Below are 27,664 nucleotides of genomic sequence, written 5' to 3' on the forward strand. Positions count from 1 at the left end.
ATTATAAAATACAATGATAAAATTAGTTAAACAAATTAACACATTTAAATGGATACAGTTAAGGGATTTCTGTTCATGTTACCAAAAAATGAATAATTTACTCACACTCATGTTGTTCCAAATCTTCTGTGGAACATAAAAGATGTTCGACAGAAAGGCAACCATTTATTTTCATTGTATGGAAAAATAAAATCAAAAAGTGAATAGTGACTGAGACTATTATAGTGCCATACTGCCTGTAACAAGTGATACAGGTTTGGATGGAACAACATGAGGAGCAAGTTTTAGAATGAGTCTGTTCATGTTCCCATATGAAGTCAGGTCATTTTTACTGTATTTGTATAGTGCTTTTCACAACACATGTTCAAAGCAGCTTTACAGAAAATCATGCCATAACAGAAAATTAATCTGTAATGTATGTAATGTCTTCGGCCCCATTTTCACCATGCATTAACGTGCATTTCATACCTGGATAGTATCTGGATATTCTTTAGCTGGATTACATTTACACCTTACAGTCAAAAGGGTCTCCACTGTGATCGGATAGAAAATTACCCACGCAAAATGGAAAACGCTACTTACATATTACATTAGAGCCTGTGGTTACTGAATATTCTTCGTATTTTAAATAATTGTAAAAACATTGATGGTTAATTCAAATGCTGTCAATCACTTTGACAGTCAGGCCACCAAAGCTTAATGTCAGGTTGCCAAAGCAGAATTTAAGATATTTGTCTTGTGTTCAGCGCTTGGCTAAATATGCTTCATTTGAAACGTGCGAGTTAAGCCTGTTTTCACGAGTGAAGCATGGTTTCAGTACGTCTTGGGTGCATTTACAACTGTCATTTAATGCAGTCAAGTGCTATCCTATAGTGATCCGATCACTGAAAACACATTGAGTCATCATTGTGCTGTTTCAATGAATAACGTGATTGTAGATTATGGCGTAAAAAATTATTTGTCTTGACTTTTGAATTATTGACTTTTATTTGCACTGTATTATATATTATATATGTACTTTTCTATTCTATTGCATTTTTTAGAAACCCAAGTATTGTTATTAGATGACAGTCTTCTTGGGACTATGTTCAATTACATATAAAAAGTTATTTTTGTGTGAATGTGTGTGTTTCTTAGAGCTGATGGTGTGATGAGAACAATGTCTACAGACAAGCTCTTGAAAGGCATGCCCACACTGCAGAGTCAGATTGATGCTCTTCTGGAGTTTGATGTGAGTTTGCTCACAGTGCTTTTACACAATACAGAATCTGTGTCATGCTGGCATTTTAATGATGTTTAATGTCAAATAACTGGACAGTGGTGACAGGAGTTTCTTTGACTCTTGCTTCATTCTTTCAGGTTCATCCAAAAGATCTTGTCAATGGAGCGATCAGTGCTGCCTTCCTGTTGCTCTTCAAAGATCTCATCAAGTTGTACGCCTGCTACAATGACGGGATCATTAATCTCTTAGGCAAGACTTTGTTTTTCTCCAGTGAAATTGTGAAATTGAGTTAGGGATGTTGTTTTCAGATTGCAAAGACTTTGCAAGGTACAGTATGGCACAACTACAATTTGATTTATGTATTATTTCCTTTTTATTTTTAGAGAAATTTTTCCAGATGAAGAAAGGGCAATGCAAAGACGCATTGGAAATTTATAAAAGATTCTTAACAAGAATGACCAGAGTCTCAGAGTTCCTCAAAATTGCTGAGGTAAAGTATATAATTCATCTGGTTCTGATTATAAAATGTTCCAATATTCATTGAAGATTTCATTAGTGGTTCTCCAACTAACAATCAGTTCTAAGTTTATGGTTTTAAAAAATAAAACCTAAAAAGAACATTCCTAGAATGTCAGTAATTGGTTCCCAAAAAACAGCAAAATGGGAACCATACTCTAATGTTAGGGGAATGCTCTGTGTTTATTGGGTCAGAAGTTAGTTCAAATAACCTCACCTTTTTCTCCCAACAGCAAGTTGGAATCGACAAAAATGATATACCTGAACTTACCCAGGTAAGCCTTTATTTAGATAGCATTTTTCGTCTTTTCGTTCCATTCTTCTTGATGTCAACACACTCTCTGTTCATGTCAGTACTAACAATGCATGTCACTGTTGTGGTGTTGTTTTAACATGATGTTGCATGTGTTGTGTACTTAGCCTACAAAATCCTAGCATTTTAGCCAAATGATGTGTTCATACACTTTCCAGGCTGTTGAGCCAGTCGCAGATATCCATGTGCTACATATAACAGCAGGTCATTCTTGTCTCATGGTGGGGCATTTCTCGGAAGGGGGTGGGTTCCATGGATCCATTCTGTCCACTGTGAAGCCTGAAAGAATTGACAGATTCTATACCCTGTCTTCTTATTTCAGCGGTGCAGACAGATCACACAGGCTGAGAGTGTGAGTAGTGTGTGGTGCATTCCACTTTTGGGAAACCCAAAACCCAGGAGTGAGCAAAAGTCAATACTCATGAGCAAATTGCACTAGAAATCTTGTTTTAGAGTCAACTTGGAATGTGACTGAAGGATCATGAACGGAGTAGCAGCACTTTAAGGACTAAAGCTGCAGCCGCATTTGCATATTGGTAAAGCTGAGGAAATGTACAGAACAGAGTTTCCACAATCATTAGGGTCCCTTTAATACATACAACAAAATGCATTGCCTGTTGACATTTTAAATATTTAAAGATGCTATATGTAATATTTTTACTGTACTAAATCATAAAATGACCATAGTATGTCATTAGAGAATTAGGAAACATGCTTGTTTGAAATACTGGCTTCTCCAATAACAATGCTACAGCCAGTATATTCTACTTTGAAGTTTCCATTCTGGTCCAGAATTTCTGTTTGTGTTTTGGCCTGTGTGATCCTGCCCACTGCCCACTCACCAATAGTATTTCGACACTGCCGGGTTGCTAGATTTGGACAAGTTTGCAGGCAAACAACACTGTGTGCTGCAGCAATGGAAGCCAGCAAACGAACTGGATCAGAGATAACAGATTCCACCCGACCTAAAAAGCCTCGCCATCCGTCTAAAAACCACCATGACCAGAAGCGTAGTAAAACAAGGGTAAATATTGGAGATGGAGACAGCTTAAAGCCCAGAAATTCTTTAAAACGGATGCTGAGTTGGCTAATTTGCATGTCAACATTCTGGCAACCCACATGAGCTTCGAGTCTAGGGCGGGGCAGGCAACTCTCCAATATTTTGAATTTGGACTACTGTACCCATTTCAAATGCTTGTTGTCAATCTTACATATAGCACCTTTAAAGATAAATTTTAAAGACATTTTACAAAATTTCTCACTAATGGACTTTATTCTTGGTTGATGGTATTTAATTTGACGTAAATGAAAACAAGGCTGTGAGGAATAGGTTTACAGTACTGTCTGTTAAATAGGTTTGTACTGTATAAAGGTCTTAGGTCACATCTGTTTTTAAATTTCCCGATTTTGATATTCTGATATTTCACTGGAAATGTTTTGGAAAGACATAGTTTACTGTAAATGATAAACACCAAGGTACACTTTTTGAACACTACATCTATCCCTCACAGCCTCTTTTTTTTTTTTTTTATTCATATTCATGTCACATTAAATATGGAGGTCTATAGAGTGCCAGAATTATATTTTGCCTCAGTTGTAGATGAGCAAACTTGAAAATAACAACTTTTGAAACACAACAACAACTCATTAATCTTCAAGATAATTTTGTCAAAATTCAAAAACGCAACTTTACCAAGCCTTCATTTAGCTTTCAAACTTCCTCTATAAAACAGAAGACACTAATGGTTTTATAGTTGTGGAAGCTCTGTTGAGATTAGGAGTGTTTTTCATGCTGACAAAAAGCGGGAAGATGGTGGGACATTGGCTTGCTATGAAAGCATGCTCTGTGTGATATCAGGGCAGGATGGTTGGCTTCTTCACATACTTTGGATCAGTGGCGGAGTGTAGGCCATGCTAGAGGGAGACGTGCATGACTGCCTGGGTTCTGGATTTGGCAGTGGTTGAAATTGGGTTTTGGCCTGGGATGCACAGCTGTGTAGTAAACTAAGAAATACATTTTTACATGGCGTATTATGGTCATTTTCTCTAATTAATTCCAAGATTCTTCCTTACACCCTATTTAATAGGCTTTGGAGCACTGGAATCCAATGATAGCTGCATAGGCTGTTAAATTGTTAGCATGTTTGATGACTCATAGATCCTTAAGTGATACAACAGAATTGTTGACTTAGGGACCATTTGTTTTTGCTGCTATTAATCTGACGAAATATGAGATTGGGCTTTGAATTACAAAGGCATTTTTCCCATTTATTAAATTCTGTACCAAAGCAACAATTCCCACTCACACTGTAATGGAGATCATGATCTTTAATTCCATTAAATGGATGCTCACATTCTTTTTAACACAAATGTTGTTTTCAGTTACTGTAGGTGTTTGTGCTATGATGTATAAACGCTTTAACATGTCGCTATGCTAGAGTACTTTTGCCAGGGTCACACAACCGTGCACACATTTGTGTTAAACACACTGTTAAAAGATCACTGCTATCAGTACGGTATTGAGTAGTTGTTAATTAAAGGATTCATTGTATGCAAATTAATCTTCATTATACCTTTGTGTGTGACAGTGTGTGTAACTGTGAATAGTGATCAAGTGTGGAGATGGATTTATTTTTACAAATGGTCATTTTATGTCTGCAGTCCACGGTAGTGCTTGGCTAACTTGCTATGTTATTTGATTGTTTTGGTAAGGGTTTACTATACAGCTGTGGGCCGGCTTTTACCTAAAACTGTGTAACAAAATGGTCGACCTCAAGAGTCTTATATAATTATATAATTACAAGCTGTAATGTTACGGCCGCTATCCATGGTAGTCCACGGCTAACTTGCTCACTAACCCTCTAATACACCCGGTAATGTCCAAGCGGGAGTAAGCCTCTGCTCTCGTTCATATCTCGGGCAAAAAAAGTTCAGCTACACCCATTCAAGCAAAAGATGACTAACTTAGATGCACTACGTGTCTTTTACTTGAAGCTTTGTTAGGTTCACAATAATCAACAGTGTACTTGTAAGAAAGCTACTAAATTCAAACTTACACTGTGAAACGTCCTGCTCAAGTCGTGCTTGCGAAGGTGGTTCAGGTCGATCAGCTTTTTCTTCCAAACTTTCATTATTTCATTCATTATCGGACTCGGGCTAGAGCTGGTATGGCAAAAACCAACTCCACTGTTACCATAGTTACAATAGTGTTTACAGCTACTCAGGAAGACTCGGGAGCTGAATCTCAGTTATGGTAAGGGGCATTACATTTCCAACACATTCTACGCGGTTGACCAATCACAACAGACTAGGCCAGCTGACCAGTCAGAGCAGACTGGGCTTTTCAGAAAGGGGGCTTAAAAGAGACATGAGGTAAATCAGAGCGTTTCAGCCAGAGTATGAAGAGCGGGGAAAAGAAATGTACAGTATGAGACAAATAATGTGTTTTTTGAACTATAATAACCATGGAGTCAGGTTTATTCACTGCCTAGTTATCACGTACCAGCTGGCTACCGATACACATATCGCCACCTACTGGGCAGGGAGGAGAATTTATGGTAAAAACGGACTTAAATATTTATCTGTTTTTCAACCACGCCTATCATAAAGCTTCTGAAGATATAGATTTAACAACTGGAGTCTTATGGATCACTTAAAGTAAGCCAGCTGTAAGTCAAACAATGTGCTGCATTGGTACTAAATTGTAAAAGAGTCGATACTATAGAAAATGTCTTATTGTAGAAAGTACCAGTACTGAAGAAAGTATCGTTTCATCTTTTTTATTTTTAGTATGGACTTGGTACCAAAATATTTATATATTAAAATATTGAGATGAGCAGAGATTCTGTATAAACTAGTTTGGTACCACTGACCAAACTAGTATTAGGAAACACAAAATCATGTCATTTTAAAAATGAAAACTTTGTGGTTTCATTTTGTGGCATGAGATGTATATTAGATGTGAATGCTTTGACCAGATCTTGAAAACTAAACTAGAAAACCTATTAATGGTCTGTGGTGTTACTAGCTGTATCATATTACAGTAGACCAAAGGATTTGTATTTAGTTCTTAGTTATGAAATAACCCCAAAAATAAATAATTTTTTTTATTGTCTGATTTGTTTGGCCTATATAGCTGTAACTGCATGGAATTTTACCCATGAGATACACCCAGCTGCGTTTATTTTGCATGTCTGGCCAATAATGTTCTCTGAAATCTTTCTTGTGTACCTGAAAGCATGGGTGAGCATGTGCATTGTGGGTCCCACTGGGACAGTGAACTAAAGCATTGTGTTTTGCTTTCAGACCAGTAGGGGTATTTGTGTTAACCCTAAATAAAGGAATAGTTCTCCCAAAAATGAAAATTCTCTTATTTACTCACCCTCCTGTCTTCCAAAACCATATACTGTTGTTTTTCTGTTGAACAAAAAATTTGTGTTGGGAAAGTTACCAAAAAAAAAGTAATCTACTACAAATGACTAACTACTTCTCTAAAAAATAATAATCAGATTACTTTACTGATTACTTAATTGGAAAATTAATCACATTACTAATTGCTTTACTTTTAAATTACTTTCTAAACTTTTTTTTTTCACCTCAACAAATTAAAAATAATGTCTGTTTCCCCCTTGTTCATTGTCGCACACCCTTCAGCTGTCACCGAAACACAAACAGATGTTCTTATGAACATATTAATTCACATTTCAACTGTATTACACATAAATAATATTTTTTTAAGAAATTGTTACCCAAGTAATGTACTTATAAGTAATTACTTTCATTGAAAGTCAGTAACTGTAATCTGATTACAAGAATTTAAAATGTAATTTGTTACACTAATTTTTGTGCCTAAAGTGTTTAGATTACAGTAACTAATTACTTTGTAATCTGACTACACCCAACACTGATTTCAAGTCATATGGAGCCATAAACTTTGTGTGACAAACAGATTGAAAGTTAATTTCTCAAATTATAGCAGATCTATTCCTTTATTTAATACATATAAACTCTGTTGCCTTTGTAGCTCAGTCATAGTAATTTGCCCTCTACTTCGTTCATTTTAATTAAGTATTAGCAGCTTGACTTTGTCCTTTTGCCTTTGTGCTCTGAAACATTGGCCATAGTGGTAGGTCACTGTAACAAAACATTGTTTTGTGGCTTTGCAGGCCCCTGAGAGTCTGCTGGAATCTCTGGAGACACATCTCAACACGCTAGAGGGGAGGAAAGTGTAAGTGTTTTTACTAAGTGGGTTGCAAATATGTTAGACAACATTAAAGGGATAGTTCACCCAAAGTTGGAAATTCTGCCATAATATGCTAACCCTTATATTTTCTCAAACCTGTATGACTTTATTTCTTCTGTGCAACACAAAATGAGACATTATAGGCAGAAAGACCAGCTCTGTCAACATTCACTTTCTCTGCACTTTTTTCCATGCAAAGAAAGTGAATGGTGACTGAAGCTAATGTTCTGCGAAACATCCTCTTTTGTGTTTCAAGGAAGAAAGAAATTCATGCAGGTTTGGAACAAACTGAGGGTGAGTACATGGTGACAGATTTTTCATTGTGGGGCAAACTATGCCTTTAATTGAAGTCTCTTTGTAAAACCTTTCTTCTGAAAATAATAATAAAACATTTATACAAAAAGTAATATTATCCTCCCTTTGCTTTGTATTAACAGTGATGAGTAAGTATCTCTACAATTTCAGAATTCATGTCAGAATTCATATTTATGTAAAACAGGATTGTATTTTCATATTGTAATGCTTATGTTGTCATCAATGTAAGGTTCTTAATTCTATGGAACAGATGGTTGAATTTCAGTTTGAACTGTTACATCTAAAAATAGTGAAGTTCCCACTGTCTATAGAATAAACATGCATGTTACGTTCACTCTGTTCAAGTTCTGAACCAGAATGAATTTAACATGCTAACTGTACCAAACCAGACTTGGTCAATTGGTCAAAATTAATTTGATATATTGTGTTCATATCAGTGTCATGGTACATGTGTATTGCAACTGAATCCCCATATTCCCCCAATGCATGATGTTGATACTGTATTTTATATTAATTTTAAAGAGATACTGTATATTTTGCTATTGGATAATTTAGGATTATTTATGCCTGGTAAAAAAAATGGAATGGAGAGCCAAGAAAATATGTTTTATTGATGCATAATGCCTTGTCCACCTGCTTGCTGTTTCATGCCATGAATTATAAGAATTCCCTCATTTTAACTTTTAAGTATGATTTGTTATCAAAGTTAGTTCAAAAGCCATTCTCATATATTTTACATTTTCTTCCACTAGGTCACCGACTAAGGTAAGTAATGTGATTTTTATTTTTGTTTTCATTTAAAGGTGCACTTATTTTTATTATTATTATTATTATTATTATTATTTATTTATTTATTTATTTTTTGCTAATTGCTAAATTTTAAACAAAGAAATTAATAGTATTTTGGAAAAATATGTTTAAAATTATGTTCACTCAGATGTGAAGAAAACTCATCCAGCCATACCAGTCTTAGAGAAAAAGCTACTTTATTCTACACATGGTGCAGGACGCACAGTCATGAGTGCTGCTATGTTGAGATCACATGACAAGTTCAATGTTACTCTCTTTATCTCAATAATCCCCTGTAACTAGACACTTTCACTTGTGGAATTAATCAATCATGGCTGACTGCAATTAGTGCATTTCCACAATTGCATTGGTAACTGAAAATGTGTGCTCTTTGCATGATACTGCATCTACACCGCTAAGTGTCTCTAAACATAAACAGAAACAGTACTGTGTGCATTATTAACTATGGCATTTTATCACTTATGATTCATGTAATTGTGTATTACATTAAATCAATGGTAAATCCAATATGACACATATAGAAGGGATCTCCAACAAATAATGGAACACCTGGTGGTACACCTGCAAAAACCACAGAACCCACTGCTGCAGCTGCTGCAGTTACTGAGACCGTCACAGCAGAGCCTGAAAAAGTTGCACCAGTTACAACCATTACCAAGTGAGTTACAAATATCTTATTACACACAAAGACAAAGCCAGTCTTAAATACTTGTCCTTATTGTAGATCAGAGATTCTCAATGAGGGCAGTACCACCCCCCCAGTGGGTGTTAGAAGGATACCAGGGGGCGCTGAGAGCAAATTAGTAGAGAGGGGGGCATTAGGTTACAAATGGGGGGCGTTTATCACTCATAATAATCAAATCTATTGTCAAGTTCCTCTTTGCATTCAAACGTTTATCTAGACTTAGAGTATATCAGTTGGTTCTCAGTTATACGGGTTGGTATGCATTTGTACCGCGGTTCATCTGATTTTGAAGTCTAGCGACGCATTTGAAATATGTGGTTTAGCAGCGTCTAATACACAGACGGAGGCACAACCTTGGCTAATGCACCTGTATGGCTCTGTAGATGAATACGGCTCAATGGACAGAGCAGCGCGAGCGCAAAGAAGGTGTGTTTTTACTCACAGACTGGTCTTGAGCTCTTAAACGTGCAGCTCTGCGAGAATCAGTGAGAAGCAAGGCACGAGAAGCGGACACCATTTGAATTTGGCACAGAATTCTACATCACCACCCTTGAATTTAATATAGTAATACTATCTGTACTTTAGGCAGAAATAGATTGATAATAAATATTATCATATCACTACTTCAGCTGTATTAAATTTGTCATAGGCTACATTAGGGGACTGAGGGAATATAATTAATTTTTGTTACAACTTATACATATTTCTATTTTGTATTTATTGTTTTTACATGTGTTTAGAGTAGGTCTACTGTTTATAATTTAAAAAATGCCATAGTTTGTTTTATAGAAATCATGTTACATCTAACCATGGTAGTGAAGAAGATCCATGCTTCCATGAGTTTACTATGGTCTTGTTACAAATACCACTGTTAAAAATATAAAAATGAATAATTAATGAATAAATAAAAAATTTCAAAAGGGCAAAGTTGCATTGAGCAAATTAAGCAAGTAACACAAATATTGAGTTTTGTGTTTTATGTTTTTTGGTACAACAAAGTCTCCGCTTTCAAATGATGTCACAGGATTGGGGGGGTGGTCTGGTAGGCGTTCATAAAAACAAAAAGGTTGAGAACCACTGGTGTGGATGCACTTACCCTTATTGTAGATGCATCACTCATCTTTTTTTCTCTCTGCAGTAGTGGCTTCAGTGATCTTGTGGATTTCGATCTGTTGGCACCAAGCGCAGGGTCTTCAGCGGCTCCCACAGCATCATGGGGAGGTAAGCTGGTGCCAATTCTTTTTTGCTGTTAAACTGGCATCACTGGCAAGCCCTCGCCAGTGTGCTGAAGAGCGCTGTGCAATAATCATCTTTCAGGTCAACTGAACACATTTCAGGTCTTTGTATATCTTAACTGTGACATCTTAAAGGAATAGTTCATCCAAAAATTAAAATGCTATGATTGCTTACTTTCATGTCGTTCCCAATCTGTATTACCTTCTTACTTAAGTGGAACACAAAAGGAGATTGTCCAAACTGAATGGGGACCAAGGGCTATCATGCTTTAAAAATGCCAAAAAAGCATCATAAAAGTAGTCAATTTGACTCATGCACTGTAGCCACCTGCTGTAGCCAAGCTGTTTCCCACGCGTTCTGGAAAAGCTGGAATTTTGCAATGCGGTTTTCATGGAAGTCATGGAAAATGATAAAAATACCTAAATGTCCTGGAAAATAATTATTTTTCCTGATAAATATTTTAATATAATAAACTGTTTTGCTAACAAGGTTTTTTTGTACACATTAGGATGTAAATTCATTTTTAATAATGCAACAATCAGAGTTCGCATATACCGTGGTTACCACATGTAGGACTGAAAACATGGATGGGAATCATGGAATCCAGTCATTAAAATTGCATTAGCTACAAAATGCGGAATAGCACGGAATGTCATCCTGTATTTGGGATGAAAATGAATGTTTAAATGCACAGTCAATAAAATTAAAATTGCTATATTTTCTAATGTGATTATTAAACCGCAAAAGGTTGCGATTAAATAAAATATATAAATAATCTGCAGGTGCTGCGTGCTTCAAAATCAATGTGTGAATCCTTCAGCTCGAACACTGAAAACACTGCATCATGATCATCACGTCCTCTGTGTTTTGTAGATGACAGAGAGCAGAGCTACAAACTACCATCAAAAAGTTAACACACAGATACGCCAAAATAAAATGGAACAAATATAGTACTATTGTTTATATGTACTACTATAAAAAATAATCCAATGTTATGTTAAAAAATGTAATTGTATTAATTCTAATATTTTTATACAAATTTTATTAAAATTTCAATGAATTCTTTTGAATAGACACCATTTTGACAATAAAATGTATTTAAACTGTTGAATACAGAATTCAGAAAAAATAACCATCTAATAACCATAATATACTGCATGACCTCTCGTGTGTTTTTGCTTGAATATTACACTGGCTGGGCTCATAAAATGTCTTGGAAATGTCCTGGAAAGGTCAGTTAGGAGAATATTGAGTGAGCACTCTGAGTTATAATGGCAGACTAATGGGAAATATCTCTCCTGTATCGTCACGCTTTTCAAGCCGCATTTGTAGCATGCAGTTTCTTTAAAAAGTGGAATCTGTTGATCCAAGGAGAGATCATGCATTTTATCTAACATGCTTTCTCATTCTTCTTCTTCTCTTTCTTCTCCCTTCTTCCTTTTCCTGGCTGTATCTTTACTCTGGGTTCAGATCTACTTGGTGAGGGTGAGTAGGGATGTTTTTTGGGTATCACATACTGGAGAGTGGTCCATTCAGACCCATATGAATCAGATTAAAAGTGCTGATCTTGGTTCTAAGTGGTTCTCAAACTGTGGTCTATTGACCACCTGAGGTCTGTAAAGTGGCCCACAATCTGATTGTTTGATTAGTAAAAACTGGCAAAAATAAAGAATTATAACTGACAAAAAAGTACCAACATTGAATTAATTGACCAATTAATAAAGCCATAACAAGAAAATAAAGGAATATTCATATGGTTTAATAGTTCAATTTCAGACTCTTTTGTTTTATTATTATTTCATGTAAGCGCTTTAATCCGACTGAAATTGTACCAGTCCAATTTTTTGCAAAGTTGGACTTACAAACTTATTTAATGCAGTTGTAGCATGGTTTCATTAATACACATTAATCAGACCAAAATTCACCTTGGTGTTTTACGCATGTCACGATAGACAACGGTGACGTGCAACTTGTTTTCAACTCTTCCTAAACTGATACCTTCCTTGAAATTTTAGATTATGCATTATGTAATTTATACATGGACAGACGAAAACTGTAGCTCGACTATGCAAAAACCTGCTATAGCTTGATGTTGCTTTATAACTGCACATGTAATCTTACTAAATGTATGTGATGCTTATTTAAGTTTATTAGTTAAAAGTTGCAGTCTAGTTAATTTCAAATGAATAAGAACAGAACAGCAGTCTAGGAAAAATACATATCAGTGGCTCAAGACAGGATTGATGAAAAGGGCTGTTTGCTGGTCCACAATGTTTGTTTTACTGTTAAAGTGATCCACCATCTACAAAAGTTTGTGAACCACTGCTTTACAAGGAACTCTCTGGACAAATATTGTTTTATCCAAATCTTCATTTTTTTCTCTCTTTATCCTGCTGTATTTTAATGATTCTATTATGCAAAAATCTCTCCACAAAAGATATTCTCTGAGCTTTCTTTCATCCTGTCTACACCCCTTCCTTGCCTCTCTCTGCTTTCTCTCCACCTTCTCCTCTTTTTCTGTCTGAATGATTTGGTTTGGTTGTGGCTGGGCTGTGGTGGGGTTCCAGACTCTCTGGCAGCTCCTGCCGCTAGCTCTGAAGCACCTCTCTCTGAGGCTGACTCTGCCTCCGCAGTTGCCCCAGCCTCTGCTGCTGCAGCTTCCGAACCAGCAGCTGATGCCAACGCTGCCCCAGCCACTGCCTCGCTGCCCGTGCCTGCCCCCACTTCCATTGTCTCAGACATGGATCTGTTTGGAGGTTAGTCAGGTTGTCTCCTGGTTTACGAGTGTGGAGAATGGGTGTGGTGCTTTGCAAATGGTCAGTTTGGGTACATGGACTGGTACTATTTGACGTTATACAGGTTGTAGTTGTGTTATTGTTGTAGAAGTAGTTACTGGTAAGTTAAAAGTATAAAATAATGTTTCAGTAGCTAATTCCCCATTTTCACTGGCACATTTTTTTCTAAATTACCCAAATTTCCTCATAATGCTCTTTACTGCATTTGAGCTTTATGTCTGATATTCTATGTGATCAATTGCATCAAATTATACAAGGCCAGGACCAAGTAAGAAGCAACAGATCACCTCAGATTGACTCAAATTTGATGCCGTAGAAACTTTGCAAACCAAGTTCAGCTCAAGTCTAACTCCATTTTGCTAAATTATTTTTTTGTTCTGTTAAAGTTTCCAGACCCAATCAATCACACAATAAGTATGGAATTGAAATATGAATTTAATTTACTTGTGATCAAAGTAACCAATAATTGAGCATGTTTACATGCACACCTATACGATGATAACTTCCAAAAATCAGCTAATTAAAAAATCCAACAACGCAAGAAAACCGCGTTTATATGAGATTTGAAATTGTTGGTTTATTCCTTTGCTTTTGATGCAAAGCAACAGGCATGCACACAACACAATGCGCACACTGGATAAGCTGGTAAGAATGCCGGTGAAGGTGCTCAAATGCTGAATGAAATCAGGGTAATGAGAAAAATCTGTGTGTGCCGATTGGTTTATGCTTTTACTGTTTATGACCTTACCCCGATAAACGAATGTCGTTTAAGGCATTTACATGACCTTACACACTGTCGTCTTATTAAGCATGATTGGTGTAAGAACAATCATGTAAACATGACCCTCTCAAATCTGTAGTCCTCATTATTTTCATGGAAACTCACTCTGTTCATATAGTATGCCTTGTTTTTCACAAAGCTATGAAGACAGTTGATTTATTTTATCTCTAATTAAATCAACAGGCAGTTAAACAACTCTAAGCCTTTTCTTTTCTCTCAGCTAGTAAATTAAATCATTCTTTTTGATGGAGTTGTGCAAGGTCTCAAAGGGGTTTGAAATACCAAATGCGACAACGTTCATCACTGCCTCATGGTGCGTTCAAGTCATGTCGGAATGATCGTATTTACGAGTTGAACGCACATTAACGCCACCATAAAGTCGTAATTATGAGTGGGAAACTGGATTTTCTTTGAGCCCCGACTTTCCGAGTTGGGGGCATGTCAATTTAATAATCATGGCGTGAGCATTGTTATTGGTAATAATTCTTTTTATTTGATTATTTTGACTGTACAGTTCAGTTTGTATGCATTTTTTGTACTGTTGATGAAGAATAACGATAAAACTTGCCAGAAAATAAGCCTCTTTTCGCTGGTTAATGCAGCCACAAGTGTTTGCAACAAAACTATATTTCCCATCATTATATGTGGCTGCGCAAGAAGGATAAAATAGATAGATAAAGCATTAATTACACACCTAAAGAGTAGTTTTGCTCTTCATTTTGTTGGATTGGTGCTAAAAAAATGCTTCCTCCCTTACCTAGTAAGTGAATAAGAGAGAAAGAACAGGTCTGTTCTTTGCTAGTAAAATCACTTTAGCGCACATCACATTGTATGTACGAACTTCCCAGGAGGACCTGAACGCACCATCAGCTTTAGCTAAACAGAAGCCATACTGTCAAAGTCAAACATTTTGTTTTTTTACTCACTTGTTGGTTCTGATGGCATTGACAGAATGTGTCCTGCAGCCTAACTCATTTCCACAGTGTGCGCATGGACACACTAAACTAAACTGCATACAGCCTAGATTGGTCTATTTATTGCCATTTGAGCTACATAGAGTGTTTCTGCTCACTTGTAATCACTGACATTGAAATCTTTCTCTATTGCCTCTTCATCCCCATTTCTTTTTCTCTATTGTGTTTTGTTGGTCTGGTTTGACCCAGACGCGTTTGCCCCCTCCCCAGGCGATCTTCTGAGCGAGGGCATGGCCCCAGCAGCTGCTACCGATGCATGTGCCGGATCTGGTGGGTGCTTATCCATACACAAGATCCTTTAGCCCCCTGCTCTTTATGTGTGTGTGTGTGTGTGTGTGTGTGTGTGTGGGTGTGTGGGTGTGTGTGTGTGTGTGTGTGTTTGAATAGGTTCATGAAGTCAACTACCTTGTGAGGGTCAGCAGTGTGTGTATGGGTATGGGTATGCGTGTGTGTGCGCGTGCGTACGTAAAGAGATTTTTGTTTGCATTGCTTCAATTTATAAAGGAATAATTCACCCAAAAATGTAAATTCTGCCATCATTTACTCACCCTCATGTTGTGCCTAACCTGTATGATTTTCTTTCTTCCGTGGAACACAAAAGGAGATGCAAGATGCAAAGAAAGTGAATGGTGACTGAGACTGAACATTCGGTCAAACATCTCCTTCTGTGTTGTACAGAACAAAAAAACTCAAATGCATTAGGTACAACATGAGGGTCAGTAAATAATGACAGAATTTTCATTTTTGCCCACACATATAAAAGTAGTTGCACCTGTAAAATTATTATGTCCATGACATGAGAGCCTGTAGGCTTGGATAATTTCTCTCCTTGGCCTTTCCTTTCTACTTGGTTAACCTTCCTAATCATTTAGGTGAAAACACTAAAAATTACCCCATTATTTTCATTCCCTGCCAAATTATATTTTCAGTATCAGTGATCCTTTCTAACAACCTAAACCTTTTCTTCATGGAGTTTGAAACTATGATTTACAAAGAGTAAATAGAACAGCAGAAGCTTAGTGTTTGTATTGACTGTACAAATGCTTTTTTGAACTTGTTATGGAACATGATCAGAGTTTCCCTTACCTGCTTTATATGTGCTTTTATTGGAACATTAACTTAGCTCTGCATCCACATTAATGCTAGGGTCTTACAAATCTGCAACTTTTGTGTTACAACTACATTTAATCTACATTTACAGTACATTTAGTTTAAATGTTGTTTTCGTTAGCTTTTAATTAAATATGCTGTCTGCTCTGACTTAAGTCTATAACCATAAATAACATACCTGTACCTTAAATATATTTATAGCCTACCAAACCGAAAGAGCCATTGTTGTTTTCTGTAGGATATTTAGTTTTTTACTGAGTAAGAGAATACTGAACTGCTTTTTAATAAGTCTGGTGGCTGCAGTATTAAGGTTAATGGTGCCTTAAAATGTGCTTTTCAAGGTAAAATCCATCTCTTCTCTCTCAATGACTTCAGCACTCCTGAAGTTGTGAGCTTTCAGTGTGTTTCTTTTTTCGTTTGCAGTGTTTGTTATTTAACAAACCTTCCCCATTCCATTCTCACCCCTCCCCCACCTCCATAAAGACCCCTGGGCCCCATCAGAGGGGAGTGCGAGCATTGCCCCAGAGCTGGACCTCTTTGCCATGAAGCCGGTAGAGAGTGTTGCTGCTGCAGCTTCCCCTACCAGCGCAGAGCTGAGCATCTCGCCAACAGCGGCCCCTGCTGTCCCCTCTCCTCCTCCCACCACCACCACCACCACATCTGCTACAACCAATCCTGTGGCCCCACCAACACTAGACCTGTTTAGTGGTAATATCTCTGCTGTAATTCTGTCTCTGTGTTGCTTTACTCTGCATTATAAAAATAAAAACTTGCTAAGCTAGTTCCCCAACATTCTTACTAAGATTCTCTCTTTTTCTTATTCCTCTCATTTATATTTATATTTTATGTTTTTGATCATTCTGGTTTTTTAATCATAGTGAATCATGACCTTAACCACCTTATCAAAGTAGAGCAACTTGTATTTGTCATAATTTGTGTTGGGTGAAATGCGATTTCAAATTAATTATTACAATACATTACTTGTGTTACACATTTTGAAAATAACATTATTAATGTAGAATACATTTAAAATATTAATTTTGTCAATTACGTTTATATGTACATCTGTTTGCGTTTCTATAAAAAGCTGAAGGGAGCACGGCCCCTTAATGAGTCATTGTAAGGGAAAAAACGCATAGTGTTGAGTGTATGAAATTACTTAGAATTTGTTGATCAGAAAAACATACACTTTTCTGTGAAAAGTGTTTGTAGTTGTTTTATAAAGTAACTTAAAAGTAATTGAACTAGGAATGTGATTACTTTCTCCATGAAGTAATGAGTGCCATGATCTGATCCCAAAATAGAGCAGTAATTAGTAATCTGCAGTGGATTACTGTATTTCAGTAATTTACCCATGACTGGTCACGATAATATCAAAATGACTACACGGGGCTGATCTCCAGTAAAGAAAATATTGAAATTGTTATGTGTTTTTAGCTGTCTCGGATCAAGAAGGGTGGTCAATGTTCTTGATTCACATTTAGCCTCTAAAATTGCACTGCCATAAGTCAAAATCCAGGATTTGCAGTGACCACAAGTCCTGCAATCATTCTCTGGCATTTTTTTACCATGATCTGAATGCTACTGTTTGTTTTGAAATGTTGCTGTCTTGATTTTTTTTTTTAGCAAACACACACATAAATACAAATAATCAATACAATTATTATAGCATCAATATCAAAGTCCACACCTTTGTGCATTTCTACAACTTTCATGTTGATTTCTCTCCTCCTTAAAATGATAATGAAAAATAGTAAACAAAAATGTTTTCTCCACTAAATGATGTTTCCTCTTTCTCTCTCAGTTGTACCTGTCATGTAATGCACTGACAAAAAGCATAATGCATATGTATGTCCTTGTTTGTAGATATGTTTGATTCTATGCCTGAGCAAAGCTCCTCCACAGAGCCCAAAGCAACCACTCCTAGCGTAGACCTATTTGGTGCAGGTACAGGAGTGATTCCCGTACTTCTGTTGAACGTCTCGTCTCTTCTAGTCTTCATCTGTTTTTTTTTACCCACTCCGTCTTGGTTTGTCCCCATAGTGGAACGTGGACTTGTGCATGTGTGTGCCCCCAAAAGCACGACTCTGTTTCCTTTCTGTGCCTATGCAGCCTATTGATGTCTCTTACTTTTCCTCCTTCTCTTCCTCTTCCTGCTGTGCTTTGATCTTGAAGATCTTCCTGCTGTTTCTCGTGGGCCCTCACCTTTACCCGAGGCCAGTGTGACTGGTGACCTCTTGTCTGGTGAGTGTCTGATCCTTGCATTATCTTTTAACTCTTGCAGTAAACCTTCTTCCGATTAATCGTGATCTTCTTTTGAACAATCTCAATATCTATTCTTTAAATCCCAAGATTGATCTTTTAATATGCAAAGTTAAGCACTGTGATCCTCTCACTGCGTGTTGAGAGTTAACGTTTGGTTTGACTCGTTCTGTGCGTATTTCACACATTGCAAATAGCAGTAAAATTGTTGACTTGCCTTTACTGGAAAATGTACCACATCTGCTATTCACACATAATTCACACAAGATTTTTTCAGTTTTGCGTCCATTCACACAGCAGCACCAAAATGTCGTTAAACTCTGAGATGTAGTTAGTTATTTTATTGGTCGCCAAATTTATTTTCACTTTAAAAGGAGAATAGCATCTCAGAATGCACAACACATCGAACCTTGAAGTGGATAGGCTACAACTGCAGAAGACCACGTCGGGTTCCACTTCTGTCAGCCATGAACAGAAAGCTGAGGCTGTAGTGAGCACAGGCTCACAAAAACTGGACAGTGAAAGACTGGAAAAACATAGCCTGGTCTGATGAATCTCGATTTCTGCTGAGGTACACAAATGGTAGGCTCACTGCAGCCTCAGCTTTCTGTTCTTGGCTGATAGAAGTGGAACCCGACGTGGTCTTTTGCTGTTGAAGCCTATCCGCCTCAAGGTTTGATGTGTTGTGCATTCTGAGATGCTATTCTCCTCAATGCAATTGTACAGAGTGGTTACCTGAGTTACCGTAGCCTTTCTGTCAGCTCAAACCAGTTGTGCCATTCTACGTTGGCCTCTCTCATCAACAAGGCATTTCCGTCCACAGAACTGCCGCTCACTGGATGTTTTTTGTTATTGGCACCATTCTGAGTAGATTCTAAAGACTGTTGTGCATGAAAATCCCAGGAGATCAGCAGTTACAGAAATACTCAAACCAGCCCGCCTGTCACCAAAAATCATGCCATGGTCGAAATCACTGAGATCACATTTTTTCCCCATTCTGATGGTTGATGTGAACCTTAACTAAAGCTCCTGACCCAAATCTGCTTGATTTTATGCATTGCAATGCTGCCACGAGATTGGCTGATTAGATAATCGTATAAATAAGTAGGTGTACAGGTGTACCTAATAAAGTGGTTGGTGAGTGTATATACAGTACCAAAATGATGAAAAACTAATGACTATTTGGGGGTCACTATTTAATTTTACTTTATTTTCTCAACTGCTCTGCTACTTCTACTGTACTTTACAGTTACTTACTAAAACTACTAGTATTAGGTACATTATATTTAGAAAACCGTGCCAAGAAATTAGTGTCAAAATCTCTTTCTCTCTTTTTCTGTCTCTTTCTCAGACTCATTTGTTGCTCCAGCTGTTGCCTCAGTGGCTGCTACACCTGCTGCTGCTGCTCCTGTCTCTCCTCCTAAACCCAAGCCTGTACCTGTGCTAGATCTCCTTGGTGTGTCCCTTAAACTCCCTCATACAAAAGCACCCATCCAGAGGACCAGAGGAAGTTTATTGAAGAATACAGTCAAATATGATAAACTGATTTGCAAAAGGGCTTGCTTTTTGCATCTAACTGGATAACGTGTCTTGTCACATTTGAAAATTAGCTTTTCAAATTGATTTTCTCAGTTTAGATATTTCAGTTTAACAATGTTAACTGGTAAGTATGCAGCACTGACTCTAATTCAGTGGTTCTCAACCTTTTTTTTGATGAACGCCCCCTACTTCATTCCCTTACACCAGCCACCTCCAATTATGTGACATAATCTGAAAGCAGAGAATTTGTTGTACCAAAAAAAAAAAAAAAAGTAAAAAACATAAAACACAAAACTATTTGTGTTATTTGCTCAATGCAACTTTATAGCATTGCATAATTTTAAAGATTTGTTAATAAATTCAGCAGGCTTACACATCATGAATATGAGACCAAACCTTGCATTTCTTGAATTGAAAAAGATGGAGGGCTATATCTTGGGCCTATAAAATGAAAATGCGAAGACAGAAACTAATAATAAAAGTGATATTGTTAATATATATTTACATTTGCCTTTTTGAAAATTTTAATTTATTCATTAATTATTTATTTTTTATTGTTTTAACAGTGGTATTTGTAACAAGACCATAGTAAACACATGGAAGCATGGATCTTCTTCACTACCATGGTTAGATGTACCATGTTTTCTATAAAACAAACTATGGCATTTTTGAAATTATAAACAGTAGACCTACTCTAAACACATGTAAAAACAATAAATACAAAATTTAAACATATAAGTTGTAATAAAAATTTATTATATTCCCTCACTCCCCTAATGTAGCCTATGATGAATTTAATAGAGCTTAAGTAGTGATATGATAATAGTTATTATCAATCTGTTACAGTTAGTTAGTACAGTTAGTGTTACTATAGTAAATTCAAGGGTGGTGATGTAAAATTATTTGCCGAATTCAAATGGTGTCCGCTTCTCGCGCCTTGATTCTCACTGATTCTCGCAAAGATGCGAGTTTAAGAGCTTGAGCTTTAAGAGATTGAGATCCACTGAGCCGTATTCATCTACAGAGCCATACAGGTGCATTAGCCGAGGTTGTGCCTCTGTCTGTGTATTTGATGCTGCTAAAGCAGATATTTCAGATGCGTCGCTAGACTTCAAAATCAGATGAAATGGGGTACAAATACGTACCAACCCGTATAATTGAGAACCAACTGATAAACTCCAAGTCTCGATAAATGTTTTAATGCAAAGAGGAACTTGATGATAGATTTGATTAACATGACTGATAAATGCCCCCCATTGGTAATCTAACACCCCCTCTCTACTAACTTGCTCTCAGCGCCCACTGGCATCCTTTGAACGCCCCCTGGGGGCGGTACCGCCCCCGTTGAGAACCCCTGCTCTAATTCAACTACTTAGCAGCCTTTTAGTTATACAGCATAGTTTCTGGAAATTGAACAGAGTCTGTTTGTTTTGTTGGTGTCTGTTAATTAATTTGTAACTGTTAAATGAGCCGGTGATGAAGTTGTGAAGACAGACATTTGTTGGGTGTATGTGTTTGATCTTAGTGAATGTGCATGCTGTGCTGTCATGTGTGCATGACTGGATATGTGGGAGTACACACTGTATGCATTTGCAGATCCATGCGTCAGTGTTTATTACGATTTAAACGAGTGTGTTTATGTGTTTGTGTGGGAGTGTGTTGCCTAGTGTATGATCTCAGCTCACTCTGTCTCCATCTGCCCCTGTCTCAGTGTGTGTGCAGCTTTTTAAGGCTTGACTAATGCTTCTCCTCCTTCATGCTGCACTATGGGATGGCTGTTTTTGGGACAGACACATTTGGGGACACCACTGGGGAGACCCAGACCACTGCTCCTGGAGCACCATCAGCTGACCTACTTGGTGGTATGTGTCATAAATCCTGATTAGGAAAATAATTTTGTGCTAATCAGTAAAAAAAAGTTAGGATATGTTAAAATATGTTAGGCTGTTTCCTCTGGTGTCATGCAATATTGCGTTACCCCATAAAATCCTTTTCCCTTTGGGTTTTTTGGGTAGTTTGTAATGCCTGATCTGTTACTAATTCCTGTTGTAGCTTATCACGTACAGTCAGTAAATGGAGTATTAGCATATCTATTCTCTATATAGCACGAAATTCAAAGTTTTGATATAATTACGTGAAGTATTTGCACTGAATATGTTAGCTTAGTAGGATAATGTATTTGCTTGCTAACCGTAGGGAAAGCATGATGAAATGGTTGTTTAGCAGGGTAATCGGTTAGCATGCAAACAGATAACACAAAAAGAAATGTTAATTTGACCATTTGTTGTTTTCGTTGTATCATGTTATAACCATGGTTGGAAGGGTTACTTTTTAAAATGTATTCCTCTACAGATAAAAGAATACATGCTGTAAAATGTCATTCGTAAGGTATTTCATTAGATTACTCAAGGTCAGTAACGTAATCTAAATAGTTTGGATTACTTCTTCAGCACTGGTAGATTTTTTAACTTTTTTTAACTATAAAAAATCTGCCAGAACATTAAGCCAAAATACACATCTTAAAAATACACTCTGAAAAAAGTTTAAATATCTTATGCAGTGTTGCTTCTAAAACAAGATAAAGCAAATTGATCTGTTTTTAGATATTTTTACAGAAAAACAATACAAAAATTCTCATCATAAAAAAAGGTTTTTGCCCTAATATCAAAGGTCTTACTAGAGAAAAAAATGATGATCTAATGGCGATTTTCTTGATAATAAAAATATGATTGTTCCTGGTAACAGCTGCATGTAAAATGGCTAGAAATAGCATTGTAGCTTAGCATAAATCTAAATGTTCACATGACAATTTACACAAGGTTTATTTCTATTGCTGCTGCTCCAAACTTATTTCACAGTCTACTCGTATGAATGTAACACATCTTAAGAAAGAGTTTCACCACTGTTCAAACACTCTTTGGATCTCATCATTTACAGTATATGGATGAATGTTTTCCAACTGAAAGGACTAAATATTAAATGGAACAAATGACAATAAAATGCAAAGTAATCTCTTCAGTAACCAAAATACATTTTGAATGTAACTGTATTCTGATTACCACTGATTTAAATTGTAATTGTAGTGGAATACAGTTACTTATATTTTGTATTTTAAATATGTAATCCCATTACCTGTATTCCGTAACTCCCTAACCCTGTATGTCATATATAGCTTACATGACATTGATTGGTGTATTTTAATGATTTAAGACTACATAAAAGCAATATTGTAGGATTTCCAATCAGGCACCAAATAAAAAACCCAAAACGAAATTAAATCAAATGAAAATGAAATCGCTTTAGGGTCCAAACTAAATAAAAAATCCACAGGGTTTCATGGGGGAACTCAATATCGATTAAATTAATTAATTAAATTAAAATTAAATTAAAATTCTCCTTGAATTGGTGAACTGTAATGAACTGATATAGTGTCATGATCATGTATTTAGATTGCTCTTCATCTCTTCATGTTTGTAGGGTTGATTTCACCAGTTGCCCCCACGGTTACATCAACCCCAGCACCAGTGCCAGCCTTAGCCCCTGCTGACCTGCTGGAGTCAGATTTTGATGCTTTTGGCTCTGCACCAGTATCCGCAACACCATCAGTAGCAGACTGCGCCCCTGCTGCACCATCTGGTGGCTTTGATGCTTCAGGTGAGATGAGGCTTCCTATAGGTATTTCAAATGAAAAGAATATACATTACATTGCCTAAAAATTTTATACTGTCAAGTGTTAAACATGAAAATGTTAAACTATTTAACTATTTGCTATGGAATTGAGTAATGCTAATGTCCTCTGTTGAACACAGCGTGGCATCTTTCAAGCTTGCCAGCTTCTCAGCACAATATTCATCTTCTGCATGAGCTCTTCTGTATTTGCTGATCTCCTTATATAATACAGAGAGGAGGTGGCGTTGCTGAAGGCATCTTATATAATGCATTCTCCCTGCCCTTTTTTCTGCTCTTTTTGTGTTCTGTCCATCCTTGCTCTGAATTACTACTGTCACATTACTCTTGCTGTAATGCCAATTTGGCTTTTTCTCAACTTCATCACCTATTCTGTTCTTCTGTCCTGTCTTTCCTCATCTCTCTCTATCTCTGAGATTCCCTTCTGATATCTCTCTCCTTGCACTGCTCTGGCTTATTGCTTGCTCCTGCTGTGCGATTGGTGAGTTGGTGAGAGAACTCCAGGCAGGGCTTTACAGCATGTATCATTTTATCCAATCACGCCACAGGGTTTGGGAAGTGTGGATGTCCTAGTACTCCGTTTCTTTCTTCACTGCACATCCTTTGCCTTCTGCCCCCTTTGCTGTCTGTCCTGCTTGCACACATTAGAGATCTTGTGCATTAATGCACTAGAATGAATTGCCTGCCTCAGTATTTGTTGGTATCGGCTGAAGTTTCGTGTTATTTTGTTTTTGTTTGTTTGGTGCTTGTTCTTCAAAAGTATTAGATATTCATTAGTTCTAGCCTCCATGTGGTCTCCGCTGAAGAACTTAAGGAATTAGGAGTTGAAATTTGTTTGGACCAAACCTATTCATCATAGATTTTTATTAAAATTTTCGAAGACCCTAAACCAGGAATGCCCATTTATTATGCTGGCATGAAATAATATTCATAAATATTCTATGTTTAGATACAGAAGGTCAGAAACTATTTAATTTGTTTTTGCAAGTTATAGTTCCCAACTTGTTCTCATTTTATCAGTGTTGTTTGATTAATATTCTCTAACTACCAATTATATACAGTACGTATGTACAGTATGTACTCTAACAGTCAATGTCATGTTCTACCTTTTGTTTTATCCTAATACTAGTTATTAAAGCAGTATGAAAGTTGATTCTGGAGTTTATAAGCTCCAAATGAGTTTGTGTTGTGCATGCACTGCGCATGGGTACATCATACTTTAACAATGACAAAGCAACAGCGCACATAAGATGATGTTTTTATCCATTCTGGCCATTGACTTAAAATAAGTTTGACACCCCCTGCCCTTAACCTTTCCTTTTAAAGTTTTTGTCATCGACAATTGATAGTTAGTGGAGCTGGAACAAGGAGGTGTTTGGTCCCTGTCCTTCTCCGTTTCTTTTGATGCCTGACAGAATTTGTCTAACCATGTTGTGCTGGTATCCTTAAGGTTGAAAGCTTGCTATGCAGCCTCCCAGTGCATGCAGTAAACACCCTTTAAATACCTTTTGTCATCAGTTTTATGATAATTGTGTGGATCTCTTTTACTCTTGTACTTTTATATCAGATTTGGTATATTATGGATTTTCTGACCAGTTATCCATCTAAATCAAATGCCCCATTTAAACCTGGCATTGAGGTGTATTTTGGGATTTTCGTTTGAAATTGGACAATGCTAAAAAACAGGTTTAAATCCAAGACATTTTGGGGTTTTGCCATTTGATGTATGTCGTCATGAAATCAAACACCCTCCTTTTGAAATCCAAACAGAAGTAGTCAAAAGAGACGCATAGTACAACCAGGTGTAAACGCCGATGTGTCTCGCTTGTCCATTTGTGATTGGATCACCCAAAATGCATCTTAATACCAAGAGTAAACAGGGCCAAAGATGCTCAGGGCTAGGAGAACTACGCTTAAAAATGATAGTCTTTATTCATGTTAGATCTTCTCTGCCCACTGTAGTGTTTGATGGATTAGGAGACCTTCTAATGCCATCCATAACGCCTCAGAGTACAGGTGGAACCCCCATGGCTCCAACGACACCAGTATTATCTGGAATTGTGCCTGCTGCTGGGCCAACCATGGCACCAACATTGACACCGGCGATGGCACCAATAATGGCACCCTTAGCAGCTGCCCAACCAGCCAAATCAATTGGAGGAGACTTAGACTCTTCACTCGCTGATCTGGTTGGAAGTATGTATGGAAATATGAAGGACTGAGGATGCAGGGCTCATTGAATTTCAGAGACTGCACTTTGCACATGTAGAACCATGGTGTTGTACTCTTATTTCCAGCTCAAACTTATCTCTCATGTTTTTTCCTCTATTGTAGATTTGGGGATGGGAAGCCAAAAGAAGTAAGTTCAGTCTGAGTGTGCCCATTTGCTCTGTGTCTGTGTATTTTCTAGATGCCTATTAATCTTGTCACTTTTCCATAATGCCTATTCGCTGGCTTGAATTACTCAACCTGACCAGTATTGACAATTCATTATTACTGTTGTGCCAACTTCATCGATTTACTCTGCCTTCGAGGACAATTTAATCTTGTTCACTTTGTGTAGCACTGAGTCCCTATTTTAAATAGTCTGCATTCCATTTATGAATTGTTGATGGATATTTAGTTGACTGACAGCTGATTTCTAATGCAGGGAAAACCAGTGGAATGAGAAGAAGCTTACAGGAGGTGCTAACTGGACCCCTCATGTAGCTCCCACTAGCTGGGGCACACCTGGTGCTCAGATGGTAGGAGCTGCTCCTTTCTTAAACAATAAATCAACTTCCACTCTAACTGTAAATACATTTTCTTATCATGGTTCTATTTTCTGTTCTGGTTGTGTTTTAGCCTGGCTCCACCCCTGGAGCCCAAGTAGCTGCCGCCCCCCCTGGAGCCATTGCACCGCCCATGGGAGCACAGCCAGGCTTTGGCATGGTGAGAAATAACTGTATTTAACCCTCTATGCTAATGGTATGGTGCTGCCATTTACTGTTTTTCCTGTGGTCACCTTTACAAGGTAGACACGTGCTAAAGTGCTCCTCAGACTGCACAATTAAACACATTACTATGGATTTCTTCTACGTCTGGATTTTTTGCTGCATCTTTGATAAGTCAGCAAGATGTTGTTAGATATTTTAAGTATTTGAAAATATTTTAATATTCAAAATGTCTTGTCATTCAACACCTTAAAAGCCTTAACCTGGAAGGAAATCATATATCCTTATTTTATTATATATTTTCAAAGTAAATATGAATATTTGACTTCTTAAAGGAGCTGTAAGCGATTTTTTTCATGGAAAGGTATGCAAAAAATGTTCCTACTCCCTGAAATATATTAATGAAATAAGTGCCCTGAGACATCTCTTCGGTCTCTGTGTCAACTCTAGACTCTGTTAGCAGCAAACAAAAATGTGCCCATGGTCCGCGGACAATGACGATTTCTGCTTGTCAGTCATTTTGTGCGTTCTCATAGTATTGTAGTTGCAGCGAATTTTTGAGGCATAATGCATTTTTATGTCATGTTGTTCATAACAATTATCATTTGAGGGAGCTATTTTACTACTGTTATTTTTAATAACCGTTTCTGCTCTCAATAAAGCTCATTTTGGTATCTTTGGAGTTCGGGGTTTTGGAAAGAGGGGGGCGTGGCTAATTCAACGGCTCAGTCTCGTGGAAGTAGAACGGCTGAAATGGCTAACAGCACCTTTAAGGTGTAAGTGTATTAAGCCCCGTTAACACCACTGGTGACATTGTCGCTTGATGTCGCAAGTCCGTGTACTGTGTGTTTCTAGTGGGCTTTCGCTCTAAAGTTGTTGGTCGACTGTAGTGGTAGTGATTTGAATTCATCTCAGTGACTTGAGTCTTTTGAATTTGTTCACCAAAAATATTTGTTCAGATTTGTTCATTGACTCGTACATTGTTTTGTTCATTGACCATTTCTGCAAATTACACCTTTGGGCCTGTAGATGGTGCCAAATGACCATCTTTTACGTTTTGAGTAAATTGCATTGAATCATAACCACAGAGTCATTCACGACCAGAACAAGTTAATTATCCTTTATTAAAATATTCATGTCAACAACTTCAGCACTGCAAAGTGTTTAAGCATCATTAGCATTTCCCCACACATGGCAACAAAGCATATATATCATATTGTGGACTGCTGAGCCCAAATATTTAG

The 27,664-nt window shown here is 37.1% G+C and overlaps 1 protein-coding gene across 3 annotated transcripts in view; it reads left to right on the forward strand.

The window, feature by feature from the left end:
- Positions 1–27,664, forward strand: part of LOC127454182 (clathrin coat assembly protein AP180-like) — a 68,008-nt gene that overhangs the window by 36,327 nt on the left and 4,017 nt on the right. For 2 of the 3 annotated variants that reach the window (XM_051721195.1, XM_051721197.1), the window contains exons 6-10: positions 1,138–1,231; positions 1,360–1,471; positions 1,606–1,712; positions 1,972–2,013; positions 7,217–7,331. In XM_051721195.1, coding sequence (XP_051577155.1) covers positions 1,138–1,231; positions 1,360–1,471; positions 1,606–1,712; positions 1,972–2,013; positions 7,217–7,282 — 421 coding nt within the window. In that variant the 3' untranslated portion in view covers positions 7,283–7,331. Of the gene's footprint in view, positions 1–1,137; positions 1,232–1,359; positions 1,472–1,605; positions 1,713–1,971; positions 2,014–7,216; positions 7,332–7,730; positions 7,737–8,360; positions 8,374–8,939; positions 9,077–10,241; positions 10,325–11,809; positions 11,825–12,906; positions 13,096–15,078; positions 15,160–16,482; positions 16,708–17,865; positions 17,947–18,174; positions 18,244–19,612; positions 19,718–21,590; positions 21,663–23,277; positions 23,455–25,449; positions 25,684–25,821; positions 25,847–26,137; positions 26,232–26,331; positions 26,419–27,664 lie in introns of those variants that run through there. The other variant, XM_051721198.1, reaches the window with a different exon arrangement.

Source organism: Myxocyprinus asiaticus, chromosome 16 (assembly GCF_019703515.2).
Source record: "Myxocyprinus asiaticus isolate MX2 ecotype Aquarium Trade chromosome 16, UBuf_Myxa_2, whole genome shotgun sequence".
In the NCBI taxonomy this organism is placed as follows: Eukaryota; Metazoa; Chordata; class Actinopteri; order Cypriniformes; family Catostomidae; genus Myxocyprinus; species Myxocyprinus asiaticus.